At 37.2% G+C, this 17731-nt stretch overlaps 1 protein-coding gene across 1 annotated transcript; it reads right to left on the reverse strand.

Annotated features, from left to right (window-relative positions):
* Positions 1-1724: 1724 nt before the first annotated feature.
* On the reverse strand, positions 1725-4893 carry LOC105437927 (muscarinic acetylcholine receptor M2-like). The gene is made up of 2 exons (XM_011665102.2): positions 3990-4893; positions 1725-2158 (listed from the first exon to the last, which is right to left on the reverse strand). The coding sequence occupies exons 1-2, from the start codon at positions 4891-4893 to the stop codon at positions 1725-1727; spliced, it is 1338 nt and encodes a 445-aa protein (XP_011663404.2).
* Positions 4894-17731: the final 12838 nt, after the last annotated feature.

The raw sequence follows: 17731 nt of genomic DNA on the forward strand, positions 1-17731 counted from the left end.
TCTGTAGAACTTTGCAGGAATTATGAATATGTCATGTATGTCCTATCTGTGAAATTTAAACGTTAGCAGTGTCCCAATATTCAAATTATGCAAGGAAATCCGTTCACTTGCTAGACTTCACTGTCAGACACTATTGAGTGACTGACAGGTTTTTTTCTTCTTCGGTAATAACATCTATAAAATGAGCTGTAAAGGGTACATGAGCATTTGTCTTCATCAATAACCCACTTCCTATAATAGCAAAAATTAAACTGATTGAATCTTTGCGTAGCATAAAACGTACGACCATTCGGTACAATGGTCTGAAAATCAGACTATCACTTATTGGCTCTATAGCTCTTAAGTCGATTCGACAACTAATGCTCCTTATTTTACCACTTCATGACATTTTCAAGCCCCCCCCCCCCCCCTCTCCCTTTTTTTTTAGGGAAGTTCTAAATTAGTATTATCTTTCAAATGCCGTTGGAATTTAACCTTTTCATTTTTTTGGCCTGCAAATGGGACATAGTACCTTTAAAGGAAAATCCAAATTATGATAACAGAATCCTTTAGAGGAAAGCAAACTGGTGAAAGTTTGAATGAAATCGGACGAAAAATAAGAAGGTTATGAATTATTTAAAAAAATGTGTTGTCACTCTGGGCTAAGTCGGTAATGTCTCTGTGGCGGACACATTCCCGTTTGTTCCAACACACAAAATGACTGCAATAATGAATGGTAAAACCTTGATGACTCAGGAGGGTCTTTTTTCGCTTTCGCTTTATTACAATACTATATGCTATCCACTGTATATTTTAAATAGTGCCCTATGTGAGAAAAAACTTAAGAGAAAAAAACAGAAATGTATATTTATGTTTTTACACGACAAACGGGAGAGTTATACTCGACCACGTCACAATTCACTGACACGGACTGTTAACTTGACATTTAGTGATATCATATTTCAATCATTTAATTTTTTCTTTTATTATTGGTCTGATCTTTTTCTAACTTTCACCATTCTGTTTATCTTATGTTCCTGCTTTTGGACTGGGTTGGCTTGCCCTTTCAATTGCTCCTTTGACAGAAAAAGGTAGTTTTTTAAAGTATAAATTTACCATCTTACAACTTATTATCTCCGTCCCTAATAATAATAATAATAATACATTACATTTATAATGCGCTTAATACAATGTTTCTAAGCGCAAGAGAAAGAAGAAAGGATAAGGAAGGAAAGTGAGAAATACTAAAGGAACATGTTAAAAACATTGAATTACAAGTAAACGGCAAAGAAGAATATGACATTACACAAAATAAGGCCGCATCGAAATTGATTGAAATATATATTAATAAACCAGATATGGACTTATAATAAACCATATGATATATGAAAATACAACTTAAATGCAAACTATTATATACATTCAATATAAGAATTTTGCATCTTAAAATACATATCATACAACATTATGCAATAGAAATTACAATATCATTAAACTGCAAAATAAGGACTGCATCAAAATTGATTGAAATTATAAATAAACCAGATATGGAATCAGAATTATCATAAAACATGTGAAATATTCAAATACAACCTAAATACAAATTATTACATTCAATGTAATAATTATGCATCTTAAATCTTAAATACAACATTATGCAATAGAAATTACAAGATCATTAAACTGCAAGGTAGTATTAATTACGCTTAAAATAAATAACTTGGGGAGAGGGAGGGTAATGACAGTTATGGAAAGAGGTGGGTTTTCAGGAGAGACTTAAATGATTCTAATGTAGGGGCTTCTCGTATATAAATGGGGAGATTATTCCATAACTTGGGGGCAATAACTGTAAATGAGCGGTCTCCGTAGCGTGTCTTGGTGCGAGGTCCAGGTAGCAGTTGAAGGTGGGCAGTAGCATGGGAGCGTAAACGTCGAGATGCAGAAGAAGCTAATGAGGATCGGAGTGAGATGATGTTCTGTAGGTATGAGGGGGCTTGGTTGTGGATAGCTTTGTAGACAAGGAGGAGGATTTTGAAGACAATGCGTTCCTGTATCGGTAGCCAGTGAAGAGACTGGATGATTGGGGTAATGTGTTCAGATTTCTTGGTACGTGTGACTAGTCTAGCAGCAGTATTCTGGATGCGTTGAAGGGGTGCAATGTGGGATTGAGGTAGTCCGGCTAGAAGGCTATTACAATAATCGAGGTGAGATGAAACGAATGCATGGATAAGTTTTTCCGTAGCGGGATTGTCGAGATACTTTCTTTATATCTCCTGCAAATCTATAAGACTGATATAACCATTTATGTCTGCTCGCCAAAACAGTTTTGAAATTACTTCGATTGGTTGCATTTCTTACTATTCATTTCAGGTAGGAAGTATAGTCCCATGATTAAAAAATTGGAAAGCTGTGCAATACAGTAAAATGCCGGTTATGCAAGGTTGTTTATTCTGGATACAAATATGTTTATTATGGGTCAAAATATCAGGATGTATTTAAACAGTGACGATCATTAATAAAGATAGGCGGACATTTTTAAGGCAAGGGAGCCCTTTTGCAATTTATTACTGTCCTTCAATTTATAAGTTTTCTCTCCCGGAGTGTTGGCTCAGTCAGTAGAGCGCCCGCCTCACAACCGGGAGGTCATGGGTTCGATCCCCGGCCGCGTCATACCAAACGACGTTAAAAGATGGGAGTTGCTGCTGCCTTGTTTTGACGTTCAACAATAAAAGGATAGAGCAACGTCGATCTGGCGCTGCTCAGTGGCTGCCGGGCTCACGATCAATTGGACCAAAAGAGGACTAAAAGATCATTATTATTATTATTCATTCAAGCAAACTGTTCTCAACTGATTACTATCGCGATTCAATTATTTAAGTTATACAATGTCTTGATTTTTTTTTAATGAGTGAATTATTGTATATTTGTTTGGCTTCTAACCCGTTTGCACCCTGGAATGCATTTTCCAGATGAAAGATTTATCAGATACACGCCCTTCATTGGACCTATTGAAAAGTGAGTATTGAGTCTCATACCCCTATAATGCCATATAAAAACGTGTCATCTATACCTTCATGACAACATTCAGTTTTCAATTGTCAATTAAAGTCTCACATTTTGTAATGATTTTTATTTTATACGCCGAGCGAAAGCCACTAATTTTATATTATTTCATCATTATTCCATTTTGAATTTTTTCAAGTAATTACACAACGCGCCCTCGATCTTGTTCTTGGTATATCGCGTGGCAGGTCTGCGACATTGCCTTGTATCGCAACCTATGTGAAACACTATGAATGAAAAAGAAGGAAATTACGCTGGTCGTGGATTGAGTTTACCCCCCCCCCCCCTCCCCGCCCCCCCCCCCCCACTTCGGGAACAGAGGGACCGCATTCATGTTCCCAAACTGTTCGGTAAAGGGGTACTTTTCACGCAGCAAAGTCCGGCTCGTAACACACACAAAATCGGCCCGTATTGACTTTACACACACGGACTTAGGGGGTGTTTCCATAAAAAGGGAACATGCATACGCGTACCCTAAATAACACTGGGGTGGGAGATGTGGGCGGGGTTTGCCCCTTCCACCCACCCTTTAATGAAGGGTCGACACCAATAAAATGTAAATTTTTATTTTACATGATAAGAGTGGAATTCCTCACTCACAATAATATTAATAAATTTGAAACATTTATTTTCCTTTACATAACAGTTTTTTAAAGTATAAATTTACCATCTTACAACTTATTATCTCCGTCCCTGTCTTTATATCTCCTGCAAATCTATAAGACTGATATCACCATTTATGTCTGCTCGCCAAAACAGTTTTGAAATAAAGCTTATAAAGCGCTTACCATCGAAGTCTCTAAGCGCTATAACAAATAAAATACACTGATAAACAATTACATATTAAAAAGACAAGAAATTACAAATAAACCTATAAATTACAATACATATAAAATATACATCAATGTGAACAGAGTAAGTTAAACATTAACACCTTGTCAACATACCTTTCATGCTCTCTGTACCAATTTCTTTCTTTTTGTTGTCTTTGGCGTTCTCTTCCTCACCAACATCATCCTTCTTCGTAGAGACGGAAAGCGATGTCGTTCGTTCACGAGTTCCGAGGTCATTCGGTGGCTCTACAGAGGTAGTCGGCTGCATAATCCCCAATGCAAGTCTCAGCTGCTTCCGCCCCTTGTAGAATTTCTTGATGACGATGTAGATTCTGGCGCAGAGAACGGCGGTTGAAACGAACGGGATGACGAAGTAAGCGACGGGGACAATGAACCCAGCAACGACGCTTTGAAAGTACAAAGGTGCGCAGACGTCTTTGGGAAAGGGTCGCTGTTCGTTCCCGTTGATGATCTGCCAAAGAGTCGTCGTTGGCAGCCAGATGATGACGGGGATAATGTAGCCAATAGCGATGATGAGGATCGCACGGGAGCGTCGTCGCCAGTGTTGACGATGCCAAAAGGGAGCGGAGACAGCGACGCAACGATCGAGGCTGATTAAGGTGACGAGGAGCATACTGATATGAGTTAAAGCGTGATCGAGAAAGGTGAAGATGTCGCAGAAGACCTCGCCAAACGGCCATCGTCCCATGATGATGACGATGGCGAACAGGGGCATGTCGATCGCTCCAACAAGCAGGTCGGCGATGGCGAGACCCAGGATGAAATAGTTGTTGTAAGTGCGGAGTTTTGGAGTCGTACAAAACGCCGCGACGACGAGAAGATTACCGACGACGGTTATGAAGATGATTACTCCTACGATGACCGATAATATTATAACAACGTCGGGAGAGTAGGGACTCGACGGGACGATGTCATCGACGCCTTCCGTAAACGAAACCAAAGTACTCAAATTGGTCAGCCAGTTTGGAGCTCCCGTTGTACGCAGTACGCCAGACATGGTAGAATTCATTCCCTTGCTTGTAGACTAATATGATTCACACAATTAGCTGACAATATCAAGTTACTTTCGTATCTTGGCAATCTTGTTCCTTAACAGTCTATTTTTATAGCTTTTTTAGGAACAAGATTTCACTTCTGTATCTTTCACCGTTTGAGGTGCGAGACAAGATTTAAAGGGGAACAAATTACGCATGCTCAGTTCTGAATACGATTTTATTGAATATGTATGGGCCAATCTTGTGCTAAAACCTTGCGCTAAAAAAACACGATCGAGAGCAGGGCCTCGTTTCATAAAATTAAACTTGTGATCAATATTAGAGTGCGTGCTCATAGAAGTGGCTCCTACCTCTGCTCCTCCTGCAGACCAGATTCTTGTCGTTTTAAATATTTACATTTGATAAGTGCGTGCGCGAGCTCATCTAACGTACCAGAAATCAAAAACTCGTGCGTAATTCTATTGTACATATTTGAAGTGTGCGAGCCGGCGCGCACACCACTAAGACATATGAAGAAGAAAGGAAAAAAAAAACGGGCGAGGGGGGTGTTTAAAAAACAAAGATTGACTATAAGTTGGACTTAACTGTGGCAGGCTGTTCATGCCACTGTTTGCTGTCACCGTTTTAAAGATAAAGACCAGTTCTGGTCATGCGATTGCATTGTGAAAGAAACGTTGTGGAATCGATCAGAAAAAGTTGATCATCTAGCATATAAGTGTTGGTGTGTACTGCAAGGTTCTGGAATCATCAGAATGATAAGAAATTTGGCCCAGTCTTCGTAAAGTTACAAGCACTGTACACAGAAAGATGTATATGGGACTACGCACAAGTGCGCGACAGGTGCGTATTATCTATTTGGTCCCAATAGATAAACTAATTTACCAAATATATCAATTAGTAGGCGGTTTCCCGGCAAATTTTGTATCATTATGTACTAGTCAAAACATATTATTTCACATGATTGGTAATAAGAGCTTCCATTTCATTTTTTGAGAGGGGGGCGTTTACCTTTAAATACTCGAAATCGTTTCTCAAGGGACGTACACATCATGGTCACACATCTATTGCATTAAGCTTTTTTTGATAATTCATTATTGAAGGAAAAATTATTATCTAAAGATCATAATTGAGAGACCAATGGTGAGAGCAACCAGTGGCATGAATGGCCTGTCATATTTAGGTCCAACTTAAAGTCGGAATTAGTCTTTGTGAAACACTCCCCAGGACTACCCTCTGTGACTGTATTATGTTATGATTCTCATGTATTTCATGTATTTGTATTGTATTTAAATCTCCCATCTTTTGTAATATATTTTATTGTGTTCACATATTTGTGGCTTACACCCAGTAAATATGATCGATCTGTGATTGAAAAAACAAGTCAGAAAAAATCTTGGAACCAGCGGCAATTGCAATTTCTCCCAGGAAGCATTACATTTATAAATATATTTTATGTTGTCAATTTTAAAATAAGTTGTTAGATATTTGTGCACTGTACCAGTTATAGGAAGGAGGGCATCGGGGCCATGATTATTTAGTGGAGCTTAACCTTTCCAGGCCGCTCGCCCCGGAACACCAGTGTCTATGAAAGTGCTGCCATATTTTGTTCAATCAATTGTATGTTTTTTCTTCTTCTATGTATTAAAAACGCCGTATAAATACATGAATAAATGAATAAATAATAGATAAATAAAATAATAATGATAACAAGTTACAATAACTGTTACAAGTTGGTAATATCGAAACATTTCATTTGCTGTGAGCAAATTTTTTGTATGAATGTGACACTTGTTAATATTGATTTTAACAAAAGTTTTATGATACAGGGCCCAGAAGAATCTAAAGATCCTAATGAAAGCTGTTGCAAATTACATACATTCAATATTCAACCCATTTTATATCCTCTAAAATAAGATGATTTGGATCCCCATTATCGGAGTCGTCATCATCACCACCACCATCACCGTCATCATCACTACCACTACTACGATTATTATCACCATTATCATCATTATCACCATCATTATCACTACTACCACCATCAACAATCACCACCAAAATGATCATCATCACCACCATAATCATCATAACTACCGCCACCACCATCTTCAATACCACAACTACCACAAACCGTTATCCTCCTCATCATCACTACCACCATCACCGTCATCATCACTACCACTACTACGATTATTCATTATCACCATCATCATCACTACTACCACCATCACCAATCACCACCAACATTATCATCATCACCACCATAATCATCATTACTACCGCCATCATCATCTTCAATACCACAACTACCACAAATCGTTATCCTCGTCATCATCACTACCACCATCACCGTCATCATCACTACCACTACTACGATTATTCATTATCACCATCATCACTACTACCACCATCACCAATCACCACCAACATTATCATCATCACCACCATAATGATCAGAACTACCGCCATCATCATCTTCAATACCACAACTACCACAAATCGTTATCCTCATCATCACATCCACCATCACCGGTCAATCAATGACCTTGTGTTTTAACAGCATTATTCTCTCTTAGGTTATCAACGCCCAATAATTTATTAATAATTTTTTTTTTACAAAAGCAAGTGGAATATTAAAAGCTCGAGTTCTTTCAATACTATTTCAAAATATTCGGTTCTTCTTAATCGTGTACCTTTGGAAGCCAACTAAAACCTAGTTTGGAGGAAAAACAATGGGTTGAAAAAAAAAACTAGTATGGCAATCAAATGATGTGATCTTGTTCATACTCAATAGGACAATTGAACTGATGAAAGTTTTACTAGTCTTACCTGAAATAGGCAGCGTTTTTCAACCCTTTCTTAGTCTCGGCACCCTTTTAAGTCGAGCACGGTTCAACGAATCGTCTACTTTCTCTAATAATTTAATGAAACGCCAAAACTTCCGCGCTTTGCGCGGGAGGGGGAGAACTGAATTCAGAAAAAGATTAAGAGTCGAGAACAGTACACCGAATCGTCTGCTTTTTCTCATAATTTAATGAAACGTCAAAGTTTCCGCGCTTTGCGCGGTAGGGGGAGAAACTGAATTCAGACAAGGATTAACAGTCGAGAACGGTATAGCAAATCGTCTTCTTTTTATAATAATTTAATGAAACGTCAAAGCTTTAGCATCTTGATTTTTGCATAAAACATCTATTACAAAATAATATACTACATTCAGCGTGTTCCCACATAAAACATCGACACGGTATTACCCGTGTAATACCGTGTCATACCGTGTCAGTTTTCCTGTGAAAACACAAGCGTGTCGACCTGTGTCGACCGAGAAACGGATTATCAGATCCACCTCTAGGTGGATCTTGGCGTGTCGATCCCAACGAACTCCCTGTGAAATCGCTGTGGAAACACACAGCGACAAACCGTGTCCGCCGGATCATCAGAGCGCGCGAAGCCCCAATCACCACTGCAGCGTGATTGGTTGTAAAATACTTTGAAATACGCGTATACAGGAGGAACGTTTAGTGTGGATAATTTCAGGCCCATTTCAATACTGCCCTCTTTGTCAAAAATTCTAGAGAAAGCCGCACATAAACAATTGTATTCTTACCTTAACCAAAATAATCTATTATCAGAACGTCAGTCTGGATTTAGACCGCTTCATTCCACAACCACATGTCTCACAGAAATTACTGATTACCTTCGTGATAATATGAACTCAGGTCAGATTACTGGAACAATATTTTACGATCTTAGGAAAGCGTTTGACGTTATTCCACATAAAATAATACTTGATAAACTAATTTTTTATGGCATTAGTAACAAGGTGTATGAATGGTTTAAATCTTACTTAATTGGTAGACAACATTGTGTTACTATAGATAATCATTGTAGCCAGTATTTAACTGTTAAATCCGGGGTGCCACAAGGGTCAATTCTGGGCCCCTTGATTTTTTTTGTGTACATTAATGATATCAATAATTTAACATTTCATAATAATTTCAAAATATCACTTTATGCTGAGGATACTGTCATTTTTAATAATTATAATATTTTTTCTGAAGTTCAAGAAAAATTGCAGAATGACTTTGATTTAATATGTAAACGGTTTGATATAAATAAGATGTATATACACCCTAAGAAAATTATGGTGATGTCCTTTGGATCAAAAAGAAAGTTGGAGAACAATCGTTTCTCAATTAAATTAAATGGTAAAAATTTACAGTGTGTCGAAACAATGAAATACCTAGGAGTTAAACTTGATTCACAACTTACATGTTCTGAACATAAAAAAATATATAAGTACTAAGATATCTCGTTCTATTGGATGTATTCGTATCCGCTATTCCTTAAAGTAGATATTCATTGATTTAAAAAACTAACTTTATTTTCATTATTGCAAAGTTGAAACTTTGATTCGACAAGGTTATCAAAATTTAATACTTGGAAACATTCGAAGTAGTGATTATTATAAATTATAAAACGCTTAAATACAGCCCCGGCATAGCACCTGAAGAGCTCTCCGAACGCTGCTGAGATGTGTGAGATCACAGTATGGACATGACTTGCACAAGCAGACGATGTCCCATGACATCTCACATATTTTCAGTGCCTGTGTTTTCATCTTCTCTTGAGTTCTTTCTCTTACTTCACTACCGTCAGGCTAAATGTATAATCTTTTGCCTCACTCTAAACCCCGCGCATGGTTTTATTTTGATGACAAATGCAGCGATACAAAAATAAAGGAATCTGTCGCTTGTAAACAAAATAAGACGTCATTGTATATTCAGCTGCACACACCGGATATGTTCGGCGTAAAAGGGAACAAATGCCGTCCTTAATATCATTCCGGGGGGTTTTCAATTAAAAGTCTGGTTTCTTTGATTGTTAATTAACCCCTATCCTGTGCATTTACAAGCAAAGGATTCCAGTTATTAGAATCGGGTCATATCCCCTTTTAAATGGTTTAATATGCCATTACATTTATGTACATTAAACTCATTATAATTTGACAAATCATAACTTTGCAATTATGTTCATTGGAAATATAGGTCAGTTGTTTGTAATCGTATTCGTTTAGTTGGTTAAAAACATTAGAAATGAATTGCTTACTGCTATCCCTGCGAGGCCCGTTTTCTTCCTCGACATTAAACGCATTAGAATTGTCGATCTCATCTTCCTTGACTAAAACAATACAAAATAAAGGATGAAAAATGATCGAAACAAAATTTAATCAACAAATAACATTTTTTAAATTTTGTTGTAACCAATTTTTTAAACGAAAACTCATCGGCAAGGATAAAAGGGATAGAAAGTATAATTTTGTCAGGACAAACTTTCTTTAAATCTGGTCGGATTATGTCGAAATGTTGGCACATTTCAATAGGTGACCGCATAAGCGTATATATACGACTCTTGAAATTGCTTGGTCGGTTGTTTTGTAATCGTATTCTTTTAGTTGTTGACAACATTAAAAAAGAAATGCTTACTGCTTCTCCCTGGCCCTGTCCTGCGCCCTCTGAAGTCTGTTTCCTTGACATTCAACGCACTTGCTGCCACGGCCAAGGCAATCAGACAGTAAAGAGCAATCGTGGTTTTTGACGCCATTTTCAAAGTCTAAAGAAAATAGAATAAACATGGAATACATTTCGATCATTTGGTCAAAGAAAGGCCTCGCGCGAACCCCCTCCCTTAAAAAAAAGTGGTGCTCCATTCCCCCCGTCCCCTGTTGAACAAAACATATTGCTCCGTTTAGTCTCATTTCACAACGCCCCCTATCGTCAGAGCATGGTCAGAGTCAGCAGTCTAACATGTTAGCCTATGGACGTTTTTAAAAAAAAAATCGTTAAAAATTCATTTTTTGTTTAAACGAAAAGCACATCCACCCGACGTACGTTATCACTAGCTCTTTCATTGGAACCCTCATGTCTCATTGACTTTTGAAAGTTCACCAACCGTAATTTTTCAAAATAGGTTACAAGCTCGTCATTGCCTATAATACACATGTGAAACAAGTCTAACTTTGTACTCAGTTTGCCAAGCGATTTGAAGATTATAGGTCGAGCACACAACATAAAAACATGAATTATCATAGATCACTTCTGCCTATTTCATTATGTCCATTTCATCCAACCCCCACCGTAATTTTTCAATTTAGTAAACGCAAACATTTAGCCGAGGTAAGCAAAAACATGAATATTCATGACACACCATGGACTATTCGGTTATTAACAGAGGGGTGCAATCGGTCATCCCGTCAAACTCCCCTAATTGCCACCAAGTATTTCATATAATTATATAGTTTGGTATGTTTCTTTTACTCACTCATGAATTATTAAATATCAATGATGGTTTAAAGAAATGCAAAAGAAATTTTAGTTGATATTTATTAACAAAGTAATTTATATTTAGCAAAGCAATCTCACATACAAAATTACTATCAAGTGTCGTCTGCTTTGCCGATTCTCGCCTGCTTCGTTAAAGGCACATATTTATCGTTTGGACTGTAAGGTATACCAGAAAGATTTGTATTTTCCTGCAGTACAACGTATAGCAGGAAAATGTTGTATATGCGGATCCTTTTAATGATTACGTAATGGAAGTGGCGAGGCGGTATGGTTTGAATAACTTAGGCAGGTGAAAGTTATTGTATTGAGAAGGAAAGGAATGTTCAGTAAGGCATAGAGAGGAAGTGGGCGTGGTAGCCATTCTAGCTTTGCACCTACATCAGTACGAGAATACACCCGAGGCGCGGTGGCCTGTGCTTATAGCGCGCGAACACATCGCACCCAATGGCATACACCCGGTACCCTGCAACACAGTGGAACATTCTAAGAAATTAAAAAATTATCCACAAAATGGACCTCTTGAATCATCTGAGAAGTAACTTACCCTATTCTGATTACTTCAATGAATGTCAAGATAACAATGGCTGCTTTTCCATCCAAAAATAAAACTAGTTTGCAATTAGAAATAGTAAATTTTTCAATAATTTCACAAAATATATTTGCCGCCGCATTCAATATGACGTCATTGACACCTGATTGGCTAGTTTGGTAGTAACGTCGAACGAGCTATGTTTGTGCTGCAGTGATCGAGCGAGCGAAAATGAGACAATCGGAGCAATATGACAAAACAAAATTAGTGCTCACTACCCCCCCCCCCCCTCCCCTGCTTATTTGCCGGCTGATTCGCCGCTAGATATTTTAAGGGGTCATTACCCCTCCCCCTCACAATGTCTCACTAACACCTCTGTATCAAAGTTGGCATAAGAACCTCCTCCCCCCCCCCCTTGAAGAAGCTTGTACGGGCTTGAAAGCTACGGTCACATTGCAACACAATTAATAATGTTAGCATAGAATATTATAAAGTACTGAAACTTTCCTTTTAACACTCATCAAAAATTAACAGAAAGCCCAAATCAAACAATATTTACTAATAACGAAACTTAAGGAACAAATTGCGCTCAAAATATCGGGCTTCGAGACGACAGGGCGGACAGGCTGCCAGAAAATACGGGAATTGCGGTTTGTTTTGATAAGTGCAAGGCGGAAGGCTTCAATTTAATAATTGAAATTAACAGCGGAAAAAACATCAAATCACTTTAATAAAAGGCATTAAAATATCATTAAAAAATTAAAAGAGGTAAAAAGATATAAGGAAACTGGAAAAGTAAAGGAGGAAAGGGGAAACGAAAGAAAGAGGGGAGAGGGAAATGGAGAGAGATTAAGAGAGAGAGAGAGAGGAGAGAGAGAGAATAAGCCATGTCAAGAGCAATAAAAGAATCGGCTTTGTATCACACAAGTTTAAAAAAATTGTCCTCGTACATACGTTCAAAAACATCGATAGATTTAGCAATTTGAAAAGCAAAAGGTAAACTATTCCAGATTTTACCACCAGCGTATCTAAAACAATTCTTAAAACATTCAAGATTAGGCTTGGGTAAAACAATATTCAGCGTATTTGCAAGTCTAGTGTTAAAACCATGTCTGTCAAAAACCATTTCCAATTCATCGCATAATCGTATTGGGGCTTATCCATGAATACAGTTGTACATTAAAATGCTAATAAATAGTCCCGTCTAGTATCAATGGATTGCCATTTTAATGAATTCATTATATTCAAGCTATTTACATCATAATCAAAGTTCCTTTCGACAATACGTGCAGCTCTTTTCTGTAGTCTTAAAAGAATATTTCTGTTTTGTAAAGAACAGTTCCCCATACGGAACAAGAATAATAAAAGATTGGCTGTATGGTACATTTGTATATTTTATTCACAATATAAGAGCTTAAAAATTTACTGAGCTTTATCAAAGTAACAATCTTATAATTTAATGATTCGGTAAGAGATTTTAATGTGGATAATCCCAAGAAAGTGTATCATCAATTTCAATCCCTAAATATCTGATACTTCTTACTTGTTCTATTGTTTCAGTATCAATATGCACATTCAGACTTAATCCATCGTTACCTCGTGTGTTACTACTCAACAGCATAATATTACTCTTATTAGTATTAATACGTAATCTATTTTGACAATACCATTCATTTATAGCATATAAATCTGCTTGGAGCTTAGATGTGATGAATTTAATATTCATATCAGAAACATATAAGCAGGCACGTAGCCAGAGTTGGATGTTTTGGGGGGGGGGACATACATGTATTGATCGAGGTAAAAAAAAAGGGGGTCTAAAAAAGTTCAATCGATCTTGGATTTTTTTGGGGGACACGTGCCCCCCCCCCTCCCGTGCCCCCCCCCCCCCCCCCCCCCCGTGGCTACGTGCGTGCATATAAGGCAACATCATCAGCGTATATATTACATGTACTTAACCGTAAGCAATCAGTAATCATTTATAAAATAGAAATGATCATGATTACTGAAAGTTTCTGAAATCTTTTTACCAATATTTACAAAATAATCGTTCAATCTACTGTCTAGGTCAGATGGTAAAACAGAGTCTTTTTTTCCCCTTTCAGTAATTTTGCTTAACTCCTTCCATAACTTCTTACTATCATTACTGTATCTCTCAGATACTGAGTCAAAATATTCTCTCTTCTCTTTTGGTATGAGCTTGGTGACTGAATTCCTGAGATTACGATATTCAGTCAATAGATATGGAAATTTTAGTCTATCTTTTTTTTTTCTTTAATGCGCACTAAAAGCCCGCTGCACAAGAGGCGAGGAAATGTCTTAAGAAATGCAGACCTACGCTTAACATCAATCAACGTCAATAATAAATTATTTCATATTTTAATATTCCTGCATTCGTATCCATCACGAATGAACACGTAGTAGGTATCTTAATTGTTTGTTTTGATGAATTTCCTTCCGATTTCTTTCTCCCTGTTCTATGGTAATTAAATGTTTTTCGGGGGAGGGGGTATTTTGTCGTTGGTGGAGTTGTTTTGGAATGTTTTTTCTCTTTAAAAATAAAATCGAATACATTAATTGCACAATTAAGATACAAAATAGTGCAAAATTATATAATAGACTTAATAAATTTGTACCTATATCCTCATCAATACAATCTATGAAAGAAATAGCTTACATTTAATACATGTTTAAAAGCACAGTAGGTCATACTTCAACAACGATTTTTTTATTACATTTTCACGTAGAATAGACAAAGCCTATATTTGTTATTGTGAGAAAAAAATATATTATTAAATCATGTATTTGTCAAAAAGAAGAACTTAAGTCCTATTAAAGAAATTTATATTCAAGAAAAGGAATATGATGAGACGAGAGATGTATCGTTCCCTTCTCCCTTCTAGCTCGTCTCATACATTCCCCTACCCCCCCCCCCCCCCAAAAAAAAAAAAAAAAAAAAATTAAAAAATAAAATAAATTATGCCTCACACACATCCACACACACGTTCACCCATGCTCGAACAAAGGCTACATGAACACATATGCATCATTCTCATAATGGCTTTGAGCAGCGACAATGGAACTGACACCTATCTCCTCAACTGTCTATATAGAAATGCAAATTAAATAAAACCATTCATGAAGCAGAAACCATAAACACAGCACTCCGTATTAAACAAGTCTATCTTTTAATTGCCGTCTCCCTAACAACATTCCATCTCTGCCAATATAATGCAGACAAAGATAAGTACTGTATTCATTACATTCTTGATAACTTAGGAATGAACATTCTCCGTTATCCCTTATACAGATAAATTTTCTTGTTTTGCCACATTATACTACTGACATAATCCATTTCACCACATAAAGCAAATTCCATCTTGTTTTTAGTCTGTATACTCTATAAAGAATATACACTATCCAGATATCCCAATCAAAAACAAACCCCTTCACCCTGGCATTATATTTACATCTACTACAAACATAACAAAGCATTACATCTTTATTTCAACAATCATTTAAAAAGGTCCACCCAAAGGTGAAATACAAAGCAAAACAAAACAGTAAATACACGAACAAGCAAATATAGGGCTAACAGAGGATTAAACAGACAAAAAACCGACAAGAAAACATTGATCCCTGTTATGATCGTGTTTTTTTCTACTTTTGTATACTATAAAAGAAATTGCATATAAATCTTTCATCCCCAATTGCCAATTTAACTCATGTAATGAAGTGACAATGTGACAGCATTAGGGTTATTCTTATTTCTTTTGTTGATTCTGGTATCATTGAATGTGTCAGATTAAATTTGGCAATATGACAACATGAGGGTTATTCCCTTTTCTTTTGTCGATTCTGGTATCAATGAATGCGTCATATTAAATTTGTCAATATGACAGCATGAGGGTTATTCTTTTTTTCTTCTGTCGATTCTGGTATCCTTGACTTTGTCAACTTCAGAGTGCCAACAATAACGACTCGAACATCACATTTAGCATATTTGAAATGACTCCGCAGAATGAAACATTGACCATTAAAATCGCCACTAATTTTTGGAAAGAACAAGATTCACAATAAATTGGAAATAGCGTTGAGATGACTACTTCGTCTACTGCTTTGACAGATTCCCCAGGTTTTCCACCACATTTGAATGTGTTTTAATCAAATTGAAGAGCATAATCCTGACAAATAACAATCATTTCGTTCAAGGCTGACACATTTGGTGATATAATAATCGAATCGTCAGCATATGAAAAGCATCTGCAAATATTTGACCCATAAAACATAGCTTTCCCAAGTACCTTCAAATTGTGAAGGGGACCATCAATATCCAATTTAAATAATACAGGGAGATAAAACCCCACCTTGTTTAACACCGTGGGTAACCATGACAAATCAGAATAAAATCCCTTCCATCTGAGGGAAGGAGAAAATGTTCCCGACACTTTTTTTTATTCAATTTAATCCTTTTTTTTTTTTTATTCGATTCATCCCGCAACTTCCTAATCTTGCACTTTTCATAGTCAATTTCGTCTTTGGTTATTCACTCTTTTAAAACTTTGTCCGATCGATATATTTACAGTTGAATCCACTCGGTTGATTCCACAGTTAGCAGAATTTAGCAGAGAGACGCAGAAGTGAACATTCTCACGATTAACGATGGTGTATTGTTATTTTTATTTGTTCCCCGTCTCTACAAAGCTGTTTGAATGTCTAACAACCATATGTGTCAGCCAAGCAACGTTGGCTTGCAGCCAGTAGATCACACTTGGTTTTATTCTGAGGTGTTAACAATTACAAGATCGAACACGAGAGCTTAATATACTGGCTGCAAGCCAAACTTTGCTTTACCTCATATATTGTGGTGGTACTATTTGATATAGCGTCACATTGCAATCGCATGGCAGATAAATTCATTAGTACCATGTTAAATAACTTTAACAAAAAAATGAATTTGAACTATATAGTCAATGATCATGATGAATATGCTAAAATGTGGAAGCAAACCCAATGAATGCATTAAATGATGCCTGTCTGTACACACATACTGCGTGGGTCTCATTTGTTTGTCGTTTTGGCCAAACAGAGAAGAGAGAGCACCAATTAATGGTAAAGATCAATAGTACCTGCATATACCCCCATCACCTTTTAAATTCCAAATTCTCCAGAAAAAACAGTTTATGCATTGCAGGAATGTCTCAAGTTCTATGACCTACAATATCAGTAACTTAAAAAACACATGCCTAGCTTGAAACATCGTGGTGATTGTGCAATGTTGTGGAAACAGTACCCATTGAATGCATTAACATGATGTCTGTCTATTTACTTTACAATTAACCAATTGCATGGATATCTCATTAATTTCCAACGGATGGCGGCAAGCCCCGCACCCCCCCCCCCCCCACTCAGTGTTATTTAGGGTACGCATATGCGTGTTCCCAGCACCCCCCTTTTCTGAATAGACCAGTTCACGGTTAGCACCTTACTGCAATGACCCCGAATATCCACAGATCTTCAAAACATGAAGTGGTCCCCTTTGTACATTTGAAATAATCACTCCTACAGCGATCGAGATGCTTTATAAATAGCCTTTGTTCCCCTTTTCAAAGAATACTTCCACCTGTGCACCATGGAGTGCACTGAATGTGCATGAATGAATAATGTTTACATAACTTTCATGAGCACGTATCCAGTATTTTCGTCTCCAGGTATTACAAAATTTGTTCTGCAATGACCTTTATCTGCTCATGCTCAGACTGCAACCGTGAACTGGCTGATAAGTCCGGTGTGTAGTCAATACGGGTAGATCTATTTCTTTTGTTATACGAGCCTTTTCTGCACCCCCCCCCCCCGCCCTTTTCAGCATAAGTCCGGCGTTTAAAGTCAATACGGAAAAATCTTTTTCTTTTGGGAACACGCATGCGGTTCCTCCGTTCCCGGGTGGAGGGGGGGGGGGGGAGGGGGGGG

This window comes from Strongylocentrotus purpuratus, unplaced genomic scaffold, assembly GCF_000002235.5.
Source record: "Strongylocentrotus purpuratus isolate Spur 01 unplaced genomic scaffold, Spur_5.0 spur5_scaffold_10, whole genome shotgun sequence".
Classification (NCBI taxonomy): domain Eukaryota; kingdom Metazoa; phylum Echinodermata; class Echinoidea; order Camarodonta; family Strongylocentrotidae; genus Strongylocentrotus; species Strongylocentrotus purpuratus.